This window comes from Calliphora vicina, chromosome 5, assembly GCF_958450345.1.
Source record: "Calliphora vicina chromosome 5, idCalVici1.1, whole genome shotgun sequence".
In the NCBI taxonomy this organism is placed as follows: Eukaryota; Metazoa; Arthropoda; class Insecta; order Diptera; family Calliphoridae; genus Calliphora; species Calliphora vicina.
In genome coordinates this window covers 18687979-18706313 of record NC_088784.1, presented here as the reverse complement: position 1 = coordinate 18706313, position 18335 = coordinate 18687979, and the positions used below count along the sequence as shown (strand labels likewise).

Genomic DNA, 18335 nt, shown 5'->3' with positions numbered 1-18335 from the left:
AATTTAAAAGTTCTAAAAGTTCCTTTTCATTAAAAGAAAACAAAAATTCAAACATTTTAAACTTTGTTAAAGTATTTTTTTAGTTTCTTGCAAATTTGTTCAACAAAAAGAAAAACAAACAATAACAATACAAAAACTAATTAAATATTCCCTAAGGATTTTTAAAGTTATCTAACTTTTAGCAACAGTCTCACAAAAATCCTTTATAAGAAACTTAAGCAAAAACATATACAAAAATAAAACGCCTAAAAATATACAACAACTAGCAAAAAAAAAACGGCACTAAAAATAACTTAAGTCTTAAAAAAAACAACAACAAAAAAGACAAAAAAAGCTAAAGCAAAGAAAAACTACAAAACGCAAAAAAGAAAAGCACACGGGAAACAAACAAAAAGAAAAGACTTGTCAATAAAGCTAAGGAAAGCAAGACTCTCACACACACATACATTTATACATACAAACAAACACAAACACACGAAGCTACACACAAATTGGTGTGCGTAAGCTAAAGGACTTAAATAAAATTTATAACCTCCATAAATACGAAAGCAACTGGTTGATTTGCTTGCTGCAAAACGAACATTTTTTTTGATTTCCATTTCAAAAAATTTGGAAATATTTTTAAAATTAAACAAATTATTATAAAAAAGTTCCTGTTACAAAAAAAAAACAAATACAAATAAAAAATACAAAAACCATTAAGTGCTTTTAAGATAGAAAAAAAATAAAAATATTTAAATAAAATCAAATTCCATTTAAAAGAATCAAAATAAATATGTGCCGGCGGTAAAAAGAATATGTGCAAAGAGTTTGAAAAAATAAATTTGAAAGAAATTTAAAAAAAATTTAATGAAAAAAGTGTTTTAAAAGAAATATTTTGAAAAAGAAATAACTTAAAGAGTAAATAAAGAAAGCTGCTTACAATATTTAAATACTTTGAAAAATTTTCCAGAAAAATTTTGAAAAAAAATCAAGAAAATTTTAAAAATTTGAAAAATTTTGGCTGATTTTAAAGGTAACCCCCAGGCTAATTTAGATAAGTGAAGAACAATTCTAAAATTTATAAACAAAACTGAACAGAATTCTAATAGTTGTTAAACAAGTGAAATTATAAGTAAGCAGGACAATTAATTACAAATCCAAGAAACTTCTTCGGACACTTGTCCAACTAACCAAAATAGTAGGAGAAAAATCTAGCAAAAAAACCTTAACAAACAACTGGAGAGAGAAATTAAGAAAAAGTGCCAAAAATCTAGAATTATTTCTCAACAAACTTATAACAAAAAGTTGAAACACTTGCCAAGAATCTAGAAAACTCTAAAGTGAGACACTTAAGAGCAGGCTGAAAACTAAATCAAGCTTTAAAAGCTGTTAAAGATCTAGAGAAATCTGCAGTTGCTTAGAGACAAATCCACACAAAAAGTATTTAAACGAGCTAAAACTTTCTGCAGGCGGAAGAACCTAAAACATTCCAGAAAAGCTTCTTGAAATATCTGCAGCAGTCATTAAAAAAAAGTGAAGAGAATCTCAGCAATCAATAATAACTGTTTTACATTATCTAAACCATCTAGAAAAATCTGCAGGCAGATCCAAAAATACTCTACAAAAGTCTAGTTAAAAGTTTCATCAAATAACTGCAGACTCTCAAAAAAGTCAAGTTAAAGATTTGAAACTCGAAAAAGGCAAGAAAAAAATTTAAGAAAATTTTTGTAAGATTCAGAAAGGAAACAAACTCCTCAATATTACAAAAAGTGCTGAAGAAAAATCTGCTTAAAAACATTCCAAAAAGCAAGCGGCCAAAAAGCTTTGGATTAAACAAGAAAAGGCTTAGAAAAGCTCTCTCTAAACAAACAGTTAACGCAGTTAATAGATCAAAGACTTGCTACATTCAAAAGCCATAAGAAACTGAAGAAAAATCTAAAGTTTGTTACAAAATTGAAACAAAAATCTCAAGAGACTCTAAAATAAAACAATCCAAAACAAAGATTTTAAACATTTTCATCAAGTTTGAACTTAAATTTCAATCTAACACTGATAAAGTAAAAGAAATCACAATTCAGAGTCTAATCCAAATTCAGAGTCTAATCCAAAGATACTGGAAAGTTAAGAAACTTAAACAGCTTGTCTCAAACTCCAACAAATTACCTAACAATTTGAAGTTAACAATTGGAAATTTGTTGTGCTAAGACAACATTTCAAGGGCCCCAAAAAAACCGTTTCAAGAAATAAGAAAAATCCCTGAAAAATTAAAAAATTTACAAAATTTTGAAGCTGCACAAAAAGTACCAAAATAAATAAAGAAACTTTCAATCACATTCCAAAAACAACAGCTTAAAAGGTAAACAAAACTGAAACTAGCTTAAACTAGTAAAAAAAAACAAAGCTAAAATTGCATAGAAACTTAAAAAGTACCCAGAAAATAAGTAAAAAAAGCTGGAAAGTGTAGCAAAACTAAAAAACAGAAATTGGAAAAAAGTACTTTTATTCAAACAAGTTTAAATCCACAGAACTTTAACAGAAGAGCCTACAATTTTAGGCTTAAAGGATTAAATACAGAAAAGAAGCCAAAAAAGTACTAATTTTCAAAACCTAAAAGTGAGGACTTCTAATAAAACGAGAAAGAAGTATTAAATTGTGACAGAAAACACAAAACGAGAAAAAAGTACCAAAAAAAGTACTAATTTTTAAAACGCTACAAAAACAGTAAGGAAATCGATAAGAAGCAATTGAAAATCATAAATTTGATTAAAAATAACTTAAAAATCATAATTCAAATCTAATCCAAAAGCCAGCTAAAGTGAACAGTAAATTTGGCCAAAAAGAAAAATTGTACCAAAAAAAGTACTAATTTTCAAAACGCTACAAAAAGGCGCTCAAAAGCATAAATTTGATTAAAAACTAACTATAAATCATTAAAAAGTTTGAAATCAGTAGCCAAATAAACTATACAGCAAGGTTTGCTAAAGTCAAGAAAAGTCCCAAAAAAGCTACTTATTTTAAAAACGCTGCAAAAAAGTTGAGGAAATCGAAAATTACTAACAAATTTTAAAACCTAAGGCAGCTAAATTGTTTTGCAAAATTTAAACAAAAAGAAAAAAGTACCAAAAAAAAGTACTAATTTTGAAAAAACTTAAAAGAAAACGAAAAACAAGCTAAATAAATAAAAGCTAAAGTCAATTAAAGAATATTTATGAAAATTTTGATTGAAAACAACATTCCATTAACATAAAAATCTCCAGTTTAAACTCAAAAATTACTCTTCCATTTCTAAGGAAAATTTAAAGAAAACGAAAAACAAAGGATATAAAATTTCAAGCAACGAAAGGAAAGCCAACATTTTACTAGTTATTACCCCCGCTATTGTTGGCAAAGCAAAAATAACAGAAGAGCTAAAAACAACAACTCCCTCTTGGCCCCTCAAAGCAAAAAGACAACGTTAAATTAACAAACAACGAAAACACAAAAAAAAAGAAAAAATTCCTGGGCTACAGCAAAAACTATATACAAAAACACACTCTCACACTAGTCTATTAAACAAGTAACATTGATTATTGATTTTGAAACAATAGAATAGAATAGACAGCTAAATAAAGCAGTCAGCCATACCGGCAGACAGACAGACAGTGGAAACCAGGAAAACCAAACAGCAACAAACTCGCATACTAACAGCACAAAATAAGCTTGCAACATAAAAAGACAACAACAGCAACAACAAGTTGAAAGCAACAATAATAAAAATATAAAGAAGAATAAAAGACTGCTCAACATAAAGTTAAAGCTAAAACAGTAAAGCAAACAATAATAAAAACAACAAAACCAAAAGACCTTAATATAATACCCCCAGCTTAACAACCAGCCAGAAAATAAAACAAAAATATTCTTTAACAAAAAAAAGGGGAGCCAAATTAGAAAACAGCTAAACGGAAGCAACAAGCCAACTCTACTCTACAACTCCTCCTGCTGCCACACAACACAGTTTTCAGCCTTTGGCAAAATATCAAATTATATCCTGGGTGAAACGTGAAGCAGCAGCAATCGTTAAATAAAACACAGCCCCGCTTAACCATATAATGAAACAACGGCTGCTAAATATTATTACCTAGATTTAGTAGAGCCTCAGCTTCCCCCCAAACTTCAATTTGGTTTAAAAAAAAAAATCTCCCAAAAACACACACAAATTTACGCTTCAACGCCACAACCAACATAAAGCAAATTTTAAAAATACCACTCTTTAGCAAATACCTGCAAAAACTCAACAAAAAGAAAATGTTTTTCTCCCTACTACAGACTCTAGTCTGTGTGCTGCTGGTGAATACGGGTCTCTATGCCCTGCACTTAACGGGCTCCAACTCTGGCGGCTCTAATGGCCCCAATAGCAATAATGCAGCAACACATGCAACGGCTCAATTGAATAAACCCTCCTCCTCCAATCCCTTTCAAACCTCCAGCAATCGTTTGAATGAAGAATTGGCCGATCTGGCCCAACTGGAGAGAGAACGTTTAATGGTCATGGGTTTGGTGAAACAAACAGCCGAAGAATCGGGCTATCATGGACGGCCCATTATAACGGGGCGCATTAAAATGCATCCAGCCGAGGATATGGACTCGGAATATTCCGCCTGGCTGGGTCAGCAGGCGCGTAATGTTATGTTTGGCAATGTGGTCAAACAGCCGCTAAATGATGAGGAAGACTATGACTCAGGTGGTGGTGGCAGTTTTGATCCTCTGCGCTCCCCCAACAAATATGATTATGGCCGTATTGTACAGCCTTTGGACAGGGAGTTCGAAAGTCCCCATAATTTGGATTTGGATGATTTTATGGAATTGGAGCAGGTGCAAGATGATGAGGACATGTTTCCCGATATGGATGGCTATGCCTACATAGAGGAATTAATGGCTGAGGAAAATAAGGAAAGATTGCAGCATCATTATCAGCCGCAGCAATCTCCACATATGGGCCAAATGCCTCAATTTCCCGGCTTTAGGCAGCAGCATAATCAAGTCTCTCAACAGCAACATATGCCCATGGCGCATAGCTATCAAAATCACGAGGCCTTGGATAAAAATCAACAAGTCCTGCAGGAGTTCTTTGAAAAGGAGCAACAAAAACTCAATCACCAGCAACAGCAGCAGCTGCAGCAACAACAATTCAATGAGAAATATCGCAACAATATTAAAATGAAACAGAAGTGGCTGCGTAAACGCAATCAATTGCAGCAGCAACAACAATTGCCACGCAATATATTCGGACAAAAGAATGTCAAACAGCAGCAGCAGCTGCAACCGGCTCAGCATCATTTCAAAAGTCTCAGCAGTAATAAATTGGCCATGGCCAATTCCGAAGCCACAGCCACTACACGAATCAATAACAACAAACCAGCTGAAACCGCACAACTTAAATCAGAACAGCAACAGGACTCACACGACAAAGAACTCAATAAATCAGACAAACCAAAACTATCCTCCTCCTCCTCCTCGTCCGCCTCCAGCAAAACGGAAAAGTCTGGAACACCGGAAAAAAATCCAGAACTGCTACAGCATCCCAATCATAAAAGATCGGGTTTAACACCAGCCAGCATGGCATCATCGGCGGGTATATCCTCGCCCCACAGTTTAGCCTCGCAGCTAATGTTGCGCACAGCGCGTGGACAAAGGCAATATGATGTGCCACAAATTGGTAAGTCCCAAAATAATTTAATTTTTAAACATAAACTTAAGAAAAAAAGGACCTAAGAAAGTACCCCCAAAAAAAGGTCTTAATATCCATTTAAATAGAAAAGAAAACATTTTTATTAAACCTCCCAACAAAAAGGGTTTTATTTAAATACATTTGCAACTTTTTTTATTAAACTAATACACAAAATAACTAACTTACAAACAAGGACAGTAGTTAACAATTTGTTAAAATCTCCCTATATTTACAAAACAACAATAAGATTGGTCACTATAGAACATAATAAAAAGTTTTTCAAATATCCTTTATTTTGTTTGTGGTTGAAAAGACTAGAAGTTATTATAAACAAACTAAAAGAAAAACATATTTTGTTTTCATAACAATAAAACAAATCAAAATAAGAACGACATTTTAGTTTGTTTCAAAATAAGAAATCAAGGGTAAAGAAATAAATATTTATTTATTTATTTTTCACAGGATAAGATATTTAATAAGGAATTTTATTAGTTATTGAGTTAGCAATGAAAATAAAATTCTTGAAAAATTAAAATTTTTTAAAAAATTCTTTTTCAATATTATATTCAACTCAAGTAACTGAAAAATTAGTTTACAATTTGTATATTAATGCTATTTAATAAATTGCACTGAAATTTTGTACGATTTTGCAGCTGTTCACAACTTGGCCATATATTTTTTTTCTGGACAATCAAGTTTAAGCTATTAAAAGATTGCAAATCATTCTTTGATTACAAAAAAGAAGTTTGCAATTAAAAAAAAATCTTAAAAATATTTAATTTTTTTTATTATTTTAAAATATTTTATATGTGTAATTAAAATGATTGCAAAATGAGCTTACAATTTGTAAATTATTGCTTTCTAACAAACTGCATTGAAATTTTTTATGATTCTCTAACATTTAAAAAGTTGGCCATATGTCCTTTTTTGTGAAAATCAAAATTTTGCTTATTTTGATCCATTAAAAAGGTTGAAAATGATATTTAGCTACTGGAGAAGTTAAAAAAGAATGATAATATTTTTTTTTTCATTCAAAATCAATAAAAATTTGTGAAAATAGTTTATTTTTTATTAAATGCTATTTTTTACAAATTATAAATAAATAAAATTACTCCAAAATTAGTTTACAATTAGTAAATTATTTCATTTTAACAAACTGCATTAGAATTTTGTATGATTTTATAACATTTAGAAAGTTGGCCATATATCCTTTTTTAGAAAGGTCAAAATGTTGCTTATTTTAATTCTTTAAAAGCTGGAAAATTATGCTTAGACTAATGGAGAAATAAAAAAACAATCTTAAACAAATTTGTTTTCTTTCAAAATAAATAAAAACGTGAAAAAAATTGTTTTTTTTTATTAAAACTTATTTTTAAAAATTATATATAAATAAAGTTGCTCCAAAATTAGTTTACAATTAGTATATTATTGCGTCTTAACAAATTCCATTAAAATTTTGCATGTTTTAATAACATTTAAAAAGTTGCCCATATATCCTTTTTTATGAAAATCAAAACATTGCTTATTTTAATCCATTAAAAGGTTGAAAATTAGTCTTAGACAACTGGAGAAATTAAAAAGTAATCTTAAACAATTTTTTTTCTCTTTTAAAATAAATAAAATCTTAAGCAAAAGTTTTTTTTTCAAAAATAATTTTTAAAAATGCTCCAAAACTAGTTTACAATTTGTAAATTATTGCTTTCTAACAAACTGCATTGAAATTTTGCAGGATTTTGTACCATTTAAAAAGTTGGCCTTATATCCTTTTTTTGGGAAACTCAAAATTTGGCATATTTTTATCAATTTAAACGTTTAAAATTATGCTTAGACAACTGGAGAAATTAAAAAAGAATTCTAAGAAATTTGTTTTCTTTGAAAACAAATAAAATCGAAAAAAAAATATTTTTATTAAAACCGATTTTTAAAAATTGCTCCAAAATTTGTATACAATTTGTAAATTATTGCTTTTTAGCAAACTGCATTGAAATTATTTGTGATTTTGTATCATTTATAAAGTTGGCCATATATCCTTTTTTGCGAAAATCAAAAGTTTGCTTATTTTATTCCTTTAAACGGTTGAAAATAATGTTTAGACTACTGGAAGTAATAGAAATTAAAAAGTTATACTTTTCTTTACAATTAAATGAAAATAAAAACAAAATTTTAATTTTGTTTTTCTGTTAAGAACAGTTTTTTTTAAAAAAATAGTTTACAATTTGTAAAATATTGCTATTAATCACAACGCATTTTAATTTTGTTAAATTTGTTTGCCTTCTACAAGTTGGCCATATATCCTTTATTTAGAAAATTTAAATCAGGCTTATTTCAATATATCAAAGCTTTAGAATGATGCATACACTACTATTGAGATTAAAAATAATAAAAAAAAGATAAAAAAATTTAGTTTTCATTCTAAAATATTTTGATAGATTATAAGTAACTAAAATGGCTGTTAAATGCGTTTACTATTTGGAAATTATTTGTGTTTAACAAACTGCATTAACATTTTGCACAATTTCTTAGCATTTCACAAATTGCTCGTATATCCTTTTTTTTGAAAAATCAAAACATTGCTTATTTTAATTCATTAAAAGGTTGGAAATAATGTTTAAACTACTGGAAATATTAAAAATTATAAAGTTATCCTTAACAATTTAATTTTCTTTAAAAATAAACGAAAATTTCGAAAAAAAAAATTATAAAAATATTTAATTTTTTTATTAAAAACAGTTTTATTGTAAACAAATTCAGTTTACAATTCGTAGAATATAGCTATAAATCAAGCACCATTATAATTTTGTAAAATTTGTTTGCCTTCTACAAGTTGGCTATATATCCTTTATTTAGAAATTTTAAATCAGGCGTATTTGAATATATCAAATGTTTAAAAATGATGCTTGTACTACTGGAGAGATAAGAAATAATAAAAAAGGTTACAAAAAATATTTAGGTTTTATTCTAAAATATTTTATAAGATTATAAATAACTGAAATGGTAGCTAAATGTGTTTACCATTTGTAAATTATTGCTGTTTAGCAAACTGCATTAAAATTTTGTACAATTTCCCAATATTGCACAAGTCGTTCATATATCCTTTTTTGAAAAATCAAAATTTAACATATTTTAAACCATTAAAAGATTGAAAATGATGCTTAGACTCCTGGAGAGATTAAAAATTTTAAAATAATCTTAAAATATTTAGTTTTCTTGGCTAACAAAATAAAATTTGGAAATATCGCAAACAATTTAAGGTTTTTTTTGTGATAAAAAATTTTTATTTTTTTTTTAAATGCTTTTTTAAAATGCTATTTACAACTAAAATTGTACCAAAAGAAGTTTACAATTTGTTAAATATTGCTGCGAATCTCACAGACTTAAAATTTTATTCAATTTCCCAGCTTTGCAGAAGTTAGCCATATGTCCTTTTTTTGGAAAAAAATTTAAATTTTGCTTATATTAACTATTAAAAGATTGCAAACCATGCATCATGTATGGCAGATTTCAGAGAAATGTTAGTTTGTAAAGAAATAAAGATACAATACAGATACGAGTTTGAATCAAGTTGTAAATTTCAAGTGTATAGTGAATTAATAAACTGAAATGTTCACAAAGATTTCTAGCATGTATTTATTAGCATTTCTGTAGAAAATCAATCAACTCTAAAGTACATAGGAATTTTATTGAAATTCTTAAAATTTAAATGGCTGGTAGATAGTTCTATGATGCTGGCAGTGTAAAACTGCATAAAATTATGCAGCTTTTTTTGCCTGTATGTACACGAATGGAAAGTGAAACATACAAGTACTCTCAGATTTTAACATTTCAAATTCGAATTCGGAGAATTTTCTAAAATAGTAAATAAGTTTAGGGTACTTTGTGTATTTCAAAGCTTAAGGTGTTGTAAATGTTTTGCAAAAGTTATTGTTGTATTGAAAACTCTTTATATAGTATATACTTTTTTCAATATGTTGTAAATTAAGCTTGAAAATATTTAAACGTTTTATATAATACTTTTTATTTACTAATAAAATTACATGTGTTAATTTAAAAAAAAGGAAAATTATTATAAAATTTTAAATATTTTACCAAATATGACAGTTTTTTTTAAGGAAATTGTTAAGTTCTTCTTCAAAAAATTAACTCACGGGAAGTAGTAAAATCAGCCTTTTAAATTAAGATAATTTTTCTGCATTTATATTTATCCTGTGAAGATCTTGTCAAATATCCTTTTTTCATCATATGTTTAAAATGTGCCTATATTTAATACCTAAGGACAGCTATGGTATTAGTGAGCTTTAGAGTTTCAGAATTTGACATTTTATTCAATAAATTAAGCATATGAATTTAGCTATGTGATGATTTTTTTTTGCTAAAACTTTATTAGATTTCAAAACTAAATGATTCACAGTTTGTTATTTGACTAGCTAGCCAAGCTATCATAATTTTTATATTATGATTATAGCTTTTTGAAGACCTTGCCATATATCCTTTTTCTAAAAATCTTTTAAATCTATAATATTTACATTTTACTTCAACACTTTGAACTAGAGTTGATCAAAAATTAGTTTACAATTTGTAGTTGGAGGTGCTTTGCACGTTAGATAACTTTTTTCTATAAAATTTCTTATTATTGTTATGGCTCTTCATATATCCTTTATTTGGAAAATTATTAAATTTAATAAAATAATTAATTTTTAAGCATATTTAAAAAAAATAAACTTCCGTGACTTTAAGTTTGAGTTATTAACATGTTCTCTGAAATAGTTTTAATTTTTTTTTTTAAGAAATTAAGGTAACAAATTGAAGGCAAATAGCTTCAGAACTTTTAGCTTGATTTATTTTAAACCATACCTTTTTTGTTAATCTTTTTAACATTTTAGATTCTCTTCCTATATCCTTTTTTGAAAGTTTATTTAACTAATTAGAAAAGTGATATTAAACTAATTAAAAAGTATTATCAAGCCTAATTTTTCCAAATTATTTTTTGCCATTTTTAAGACTTTATTAGTATTGATGAAACAACTACCTATACATGTTGTAACACGTTCTATTTTAAAAGGTGGTGCACTTTTTTGGTTCCTAGCTTTAACAGTTGAGGTCGCATCCATATATCCTTTTTTCAAATATATTAAAAAAATTTAAAAATGTTGCTGTATATTTTTTCAATTTTAATAAAATGAGGCTTTGGCAATATTTTAAATTTTTATCTTTAATTTTTCCAAAATTTTTAAATTTTATAGAAAAATTGTATATCAGAATTGAAAAAAAAATATTTTACAATTTGTACTTTAAGGAGCTCTACACGTTGACTGGACAATTCTGTTGATATTCTTGACACTTTTTTAGCTCTTCATATATCCTTTTTCGAAATTTCATTAAATTTTATTGAAATTGTATTTGTTTGATTAGTTTATTAATAAACCACTTAATTTTGAATATCAGGATTAAAAAAATTATTTTTAAAAAATTTTTATTTGTTTATTTTTGAATTCTTATTTCTTTTAAAGTTCAAATTATGTGTACATGTTGTTGTTTACTTTGTTTTATAGATTGGCATTATTATTTTGTTCATATCTATACTCGCTTGCTTGTGGCCCATATATCCTTTTTTGGTATATTTTAAAAAAAATTGGAAAATTGTGAAAATTTAGCTTTATATGGTTTCCATTTTATATAGTAAGTCGTTTACAAAATTTATATTTTTGAATTTTCCTTTATTCCGAAATTTTTTGATTTTATTAAAAAAAATAAGAAACAAAAGTTAACAAAATATGTTTTACAATTTGTACTTTTATGTGCTTTATATGTTGACATACTTTTTTTGTTTGCATTCCTGCTTATTCATTAGCTCTTCATATATCCTTTTTTTAAAAAAATTCTTAAAATTTTATTTAAATTGTATTGTTTTTGTAATAATCCACTTAATTTTATGTCCAATGTTTAAATTATATTTTTTTTTTATTTTTGAATTCTTATTGTGTGATAAAATACTTTAAATTTTGTTTACAATTTATCTCATGATTTGTTTAACATGCTGTTATTTGTTGTTTGTTTTTAATATCATGGTTTTCTCCTCCCCCTGTATAGCCTTTTTTCACAGATCCATCAAAATTAATTTAATTTGTCTTGAGTTTGCTTGTTGTACAACTTAAATCCTGACCAAAGTGACAGATTAATGTGTTTATTCATTAGAAATTAGCATAAGTCATTGAAATTAACACAAATTACTATATTCACACTTGATTGTTTCACTTACAATTAGCCCCGCTCCCCCGGAAAGGCATGTGGTGTGTGTGAACGAGTGTGTAAATGTGTGTGTTTATAAGAGAGCGAAAATAAAACCGAGAGTGTGAAAATCAAGAGCTAATATATTGTATTCTATTTTTAGCTTATTATCCTGGTTATTTCTCTTTCCTTTTTTTTTGGTTTTTGGCAGGGCAGACATTGTCCGTTTGACATATTTTTCTATTATAGCACTTAAACAAGGACAATATTAGGCTACCCAGCAGGACATATGTTAGTTTTTTTTTTTGTTGAGTTTGTTGAAAATATATGGAAAATTACTTAAACTGCTGTGCCATGATGACAAACGCTCTTTTTTAAAGACTGGCAGGCACAAATTAAATGGGTATGAGAAATGATGCCCTTGAGCTACTGAATATTTGTTCCAAAGCAAATGATTCTAATTGAAGCCATTTGTTGTAATGGAATTTAGCTAGAACTCTTAAGGTTTAGGGAATTATCTATTTGATGTGTTTCTTTTTGTTTTATGTTCTATAATTATGTTATTAAATATAATTTAGATTTAAAAAAAAGGACTAAAAGACCTAAATGGTTTGTATGTGAGATTATTAGGAGACTTAGTAAGAGTTTGTAATGAATGTTATTACAAAGACAAAATGCTGTGTAATTGCAAGCACACAAAAGCTAACAGAGAATAAATAATGAATTCAATTCAAAATGTACAGAAAATAAAATCTCAAAGCAATTGGAAACAAGTAAGAGTGAAATTTACAGGGATTTTGTGTGTGTGTTTTTTTTTTGTTCTTCAAAATCATTTGCTTAAATGTATGTGTTTCAGTTTTTTTTTATTTTTTTGCGTTTCTTGTTCAAGGTTCATGAGTCGTCATCATGTCTACGTGCGTAAAGTTGGCATTTCACTTTACAGTCATTCCCATAAACATGTGCATGCGTAAGAAGGATAATAAACATAAGCTAACGTCTGTCTAGGAAAAATGTCAAAAGAAACAGCAGCTTAACAGCTTCCAACCATCCCCCCAACCCCAAGACCCCTAGAAATAAATTAAAGTATTTTAAAGCAAAAAAAAAGGAAACAAGCATTGTCATTGATTATATATTGATGATGATGACGATAATAACACAGAAAACAGCACAAACAACACATCCAGAACCCCACTGCCCCCCCTTCACATGGATCCCCTTTGCTACTTTACTTCAAAATTTATTTCGTTTTTCTTTCAACACTGTGAGAAAAAAATTTCACCCCCAAAACAGTATGGCTAGTAAAATTTTGTATTATATCCCCTAAAAACAAAACAAGAAATAAAAAACTCATCATTGTTTCATTTCCCCTAAAATTTGCATTCTAATGTTGGATAATTTATTTTCGATTTTGGTTTTGTGCAAAAATTATATTTTAATTTTCTCCCCGCCTTATAATATAATTGAATTTTCATGTTAATCAATATCATTATCAGGATGTATGCTGCACAAACTAACATTTCAAAACCCATCCTCACTCAAAAATAAACACATGTACACATATATGAGAGACACCCACACTCATGTATTTGTACATACAGGAAAAAGCAATAAATAACTGGCAGCCAGATAAATTTAACAGCACTCAAAATTCAAATTATAATTTCAAGGAAATATTAAATATTAGTGGTTATAGCTACATATTAATGTTTAGCATTAAAAATAATTTTTGTCTTTGGGTGTTATAAATTTTCAAAATGTTGCCAAGTAAATTGATTAAGCTAAGCATAAAATGCTTAATGAAATAAATGCTAATTTTAAAATTATACATAAGAAAATTGTTAAGATAAAAATAACTTCAATAACTTGAAATAAAAGAAAGCCAGAAATAATTGAAAAACGTAATTGTAAATAAAATTTTAAGTTTTTTGCCTCAAAATTTTGCATGAAATGGATTTTTGCAAAAAATTATTTTATGACAGGACGCAGTTTTTAATAAGCTTACATAAGGTTTACATTTTTTTACTGTAACTTAATTTTTCAAACGATGCTTCATATATCCTTTTTTTGAAAATTCTTAAAAATTATTAATAAATGGTTTAAATGATTTCCATCTAAGTTTATAAGAAATATTTGATAACATTTTTTAAAAAATTTAAATTCTTGAAATTTTTTTCTCCTCAATTAGGTCAGAAAAAACTCTTTTCAAAATTTTATTTTAACAAAGGACATAGTTTTTAATAAGCTTTCATGTGGTATACCAAATTTTCTTGTAACTTTATTTTCGAAAAAATGCTTCATATATCCTTTTTTTGAAATTTCTTAAAAATTATTAATAAATGGTTTAAATGATTTCCATCTAAGTTCATAATAAATATTTGATAACATTTTTTAAAAAATTTAAGTTCTTAAAATTTTGTTCTCCTAAATTAGATCAAAAACAACTCTTTTTAAAATTTTATTTTAACAAAGGACATAGTTTTTAATAAGCTTTCATGTGGTACACTAAATTTTCTTGTAACCTTATTTTCGAAAAGATGCTTCATATATCCTTTTTTTGAAACTTTTTAAAAATGTTTAATAAACGCTTGAAATGATTTGCATTTGAGTTTATTATAAATATTTTATAAACATTGTTAAAAAACTTTTAATTCTAAAATTTTTTTTCTGTCCAATTTGGTCAGATGAAACTCTCTGCCAAATTTTATTTTAACAAAGGACATGCTTTATAATAAGGTAACATGTGGTATACCAAGTTTTCTTATAACTTAATTTTTGAAACGATGTGTCATATATCCTTTTTATGAAATTTCTTAAAAGTGATTAATAAATGGTTGATATGATTTCCATTTCAGTTTATAATAAATATTTTATAAACATTTTTAAGAAATTTAAATTCTTAAATTTTTTTTCTTCTAAATTTGGTCAGATATAAAACTTTTTAAAATTTTATTTTAACAAAAGACTTAATTTTTAAAAGGCTTTCATGTGATATACCAAGTTTTCCTGCAACTTAATTTTTGAAACGCTGCTTCATATATCCTTTTTTTGAAATTTCTTAAAAGTGATTAATAAATGGTTGGAATGATTTCCATTTGAGTTTATAATAAATATTTGAAGAACATTCTTAATATTTTTTTCTCCCCAATTTGGTCAGAAAAAACGCTTTTCGAAATTTTATTTTAAGAAAGAATGTAGCTTCTAATAACGTTTCAGATGGTATATCAAGTTTTCCTATAACTTAATTTTTGAAACGATGCTTCATATATCCTTTTTTGGAAATTTCTTAAAAATGTTTAATAAATGGCTGTAATATCTTGGATTTTATTGTATAATAACTACTTAATAAGCATTTTTTAAAAAAAATTAAGTTTTAAAATTATTTTCTCTACAATTTAGTCATAAAGAACTGTTTTAATAATTTTATTTTAATAAAGGATATAATTTTTTTATAACATTTCAGGTGGTATACCAAGTTTTCTTGTAACTTTATTTTCGAAAAGATGCTTCATATATCCTTTTTTGGAAATTTCTTAAAAATGTATAATAAATGGTGGAAATAATTTCCAGATCAGCTTTAAACAAATATTAAATAAAAATTTTTAAAAAATTTTAAATCTTTAAAATTTTTTTCTTCTCAATTTTGAAAAAAGTAGTTTATTTCCAAAATTTTATTTTAAGACAGGACGTAGTTTTTGATAAGCTTTCATGTGGTATACAAATTTTTTCTCCTAAATCATTTTTGAAAATGTGCTTCATATATCCTTTTTTTGAGACTTCTTCAAATTTTTGTATTGATGATTGAAATGTGTTTTATTTGTTTTTCTGGAAAATATTTTATAAAAATTTTGAAAATTTAAAAAATCCTTAATATTTTTTCTTCACAATTTGCTGTAAAAAAATAGTTTTTCCCAAATTTTATTTTAGAACGGGTAGTAGTTTTTCACAATGTTTCTTTTAATTATTAATTTTTTGATTTTTTCTGAATTTTGGATAATTGCCCCATATATCCTTTTTCTTAGACTCTTAAATATTTTATTTATTTAGGGTTAAACTGAAGATTTAGTTATTGTTGGCAGTTATTCCATATAAATTTATAGCTATTTTTTTAAAAATTTAGTTTATCTTCAAATAATTTAACAGGAGTTCAGAGTTTTTAAATTTTTTCTACCAGGCGATATGTGGTTTAGTTTTAGGTTTTGTTAATTGTAATTAAATTTTGTGTAACTCTAAGATTTCACTTGGGCTCCATATATCCTTTTTTTATAAAATTATTTATTTTTTCTTTAGTAATTGTTATAATTCCTTTTTATTATTTATTTATGTTCGTCTATTATAATTGATAGTAGCAATTTATTTTTTTATGATCTTATGATGTTTTATTTAAAACTGAAAATCATTTAACCTCTTTTTGTATGCACATGTATGTATGTATGTATGCTTGCATGTGTGCAAGCATTTTCATGTCTGCCATTTCTCTTGCAATCTATTTAACTCTGCACTTTATTTACAAGTGCAGATGAAATGAAAGAAATGCCAAAGTAAACAACAAATAATTTAAACAAAAAAATAATATAAAATGTTACATTTAAAGCAGAGAATGCATAGTAGAGAAGGGAAAAAAACGAAAATAAATAAATGAAAAATACTGAAATGAAAAACTATGTCACATATTCTTAACGCATGCATACAAACAGGCACACTCACTCAGTAATATTGAACGGCCAAGTAAAAATACTATTCATTCATATAAATTTTTGTATGTGTGAGTGTATTTAAAGTGATGATGCACTAGAAAACGAGACAACAAGACGCCTTGTGGAAAAAAACGGATTTATTTTTTGTATTTTAAAAAAAAATTGTTTAGTTTGAGGTTCCTGGTAAAAGTAAATACTTGAAAGAAAATAACAAATTATTTACTTGAAATATAAATACTGTGTTCAAGTGCTTTCAAAGGACTTCAAAAGTTGAAAATAAAAAAAAACGTAGAAAGTCTAACCTTTTTTTTGTGTGGCTGTTAATGCTTAAAAGGCCACCTACGAAATTAAGGCAATTATAAAACAACAAAAGCAACAAATGTCTCAGATAACTGAATTTCTAGCTAATTTGCGCAATAGACCCACGTTTGTCAACACCTCTTGAATGTGTATTAAGTGAGGCCTGCTCGCACATACACACACAGCCATAATTTCACACTCGAACTGTTTAATTTAAATGTTGACCACGCACTTAGGAGAATTTACTCAAATTACCAAACAACTTAAATCAACAACACAAAAGTGAAAACTACTGTGAAAAATAAAATTACAATTTAGCTATTTTACACATTTCACCAAGCAAAACACAAACATCAAACAGCAGCGACAGCCAGCAGTTGTCAGGGCAACAAATGCCCACATCATGATTTTTTGTTGTTGTTGTTGTTGTTTTCACATTTGCTCTTCCACCACGACAACAACAACAATTAAAGATAAAACTTTAAAGGATTTTAAACTAAGTTGTATATATTTCACACAAGTTGTCCGGGTGTCTATGTTTAATTAGTGAATTATTTAACATAACTTTACAATTCATACAATATAAAGAGTACTCTTTACATCATTATTAACACCAGTACCAGTGGCATTATCATCATTATGATCATTTCTAAAGAAGTTGTCGTGGCAACAATGCTGATGATGATTATGATGAGGATAAGGATAAAGATGATGATGATGATGTTGTTTGGTGATTATAATACATTATTTAAAGTATGAGTTTGAGTAGTGTTTAGTTGTGAACTAAATAAATTACAATGTACCCTAGGGTGCTCTCTAAATGTAAATTATAATACAACTCTAACGCACAACCAACCACATGTCTATAATATTACATACATACAAACAAATTTAAATAAAACAACTGAAAACAATATAAAAGAGAGAATACACTCATAAAAAAGTAACTAAAAAACAGTTTGCAAAAAAAAATGAATACTTTAGATAGGAAACTAATTTAGAACTCAAAAAAAGCAAAAAATTAAACTGAAAATTATACTACTAAATAGTTCAGTTAATAAAGAAAAATTTAATTTATATCAGACAGTCACAAAAACTTATAATATGCAACATTTTTGAAAACATTAAAAAAAGGATATATGAAGGTTTAAGAAACCTATAGAAATAACATACAATTTTTTATGTTATACGAAGCTGTAAAGTCAACTACGTCCACTAATGAAAGAAAATTTAAAAAAAAATTAAAATTTTTTTATAAAAAACACACTTTTTTACCAAACTACTAAACTACAATATGTAGTTGTAGCTAATGATTCATATTGCATTCATAAAATTTTTTTAACTTAACTCCTTGAAAAGTTGGCCATATATCCTTTTTTAAAAATATTTTTTTTTCTATTTTTACTTAAAATCTGGTTAGCTTAACC

At 26.7% G+C, this 18335-nt stretch overlaps 1 protein-coding gene across 1 annotated transcript in view; it reads left to right on the top strand.

The window, feature by feature from the left end:
• Nucleotides 1-4168: 4168 nt before the first annotated feature.
• The window catches only part of jeb (jelly belly), a 123200-nt gene continuing 109033 nt past the window's right edge, over nucleotides 4169-18335 (top strand). Inside the window, exon 1 of the mRNA XM_065512226.1 lies at nucleotides 4169-5677. Within this exon, the coding sequence (XP_065368298.1) occupies nucleotides 4267-5677 (1411 nt within the window). The 5' untranslated portion in view covers nucleotides 4169-4266. The remainder of the gene's footprint in view (nucleotides 5678-18335) is intronic.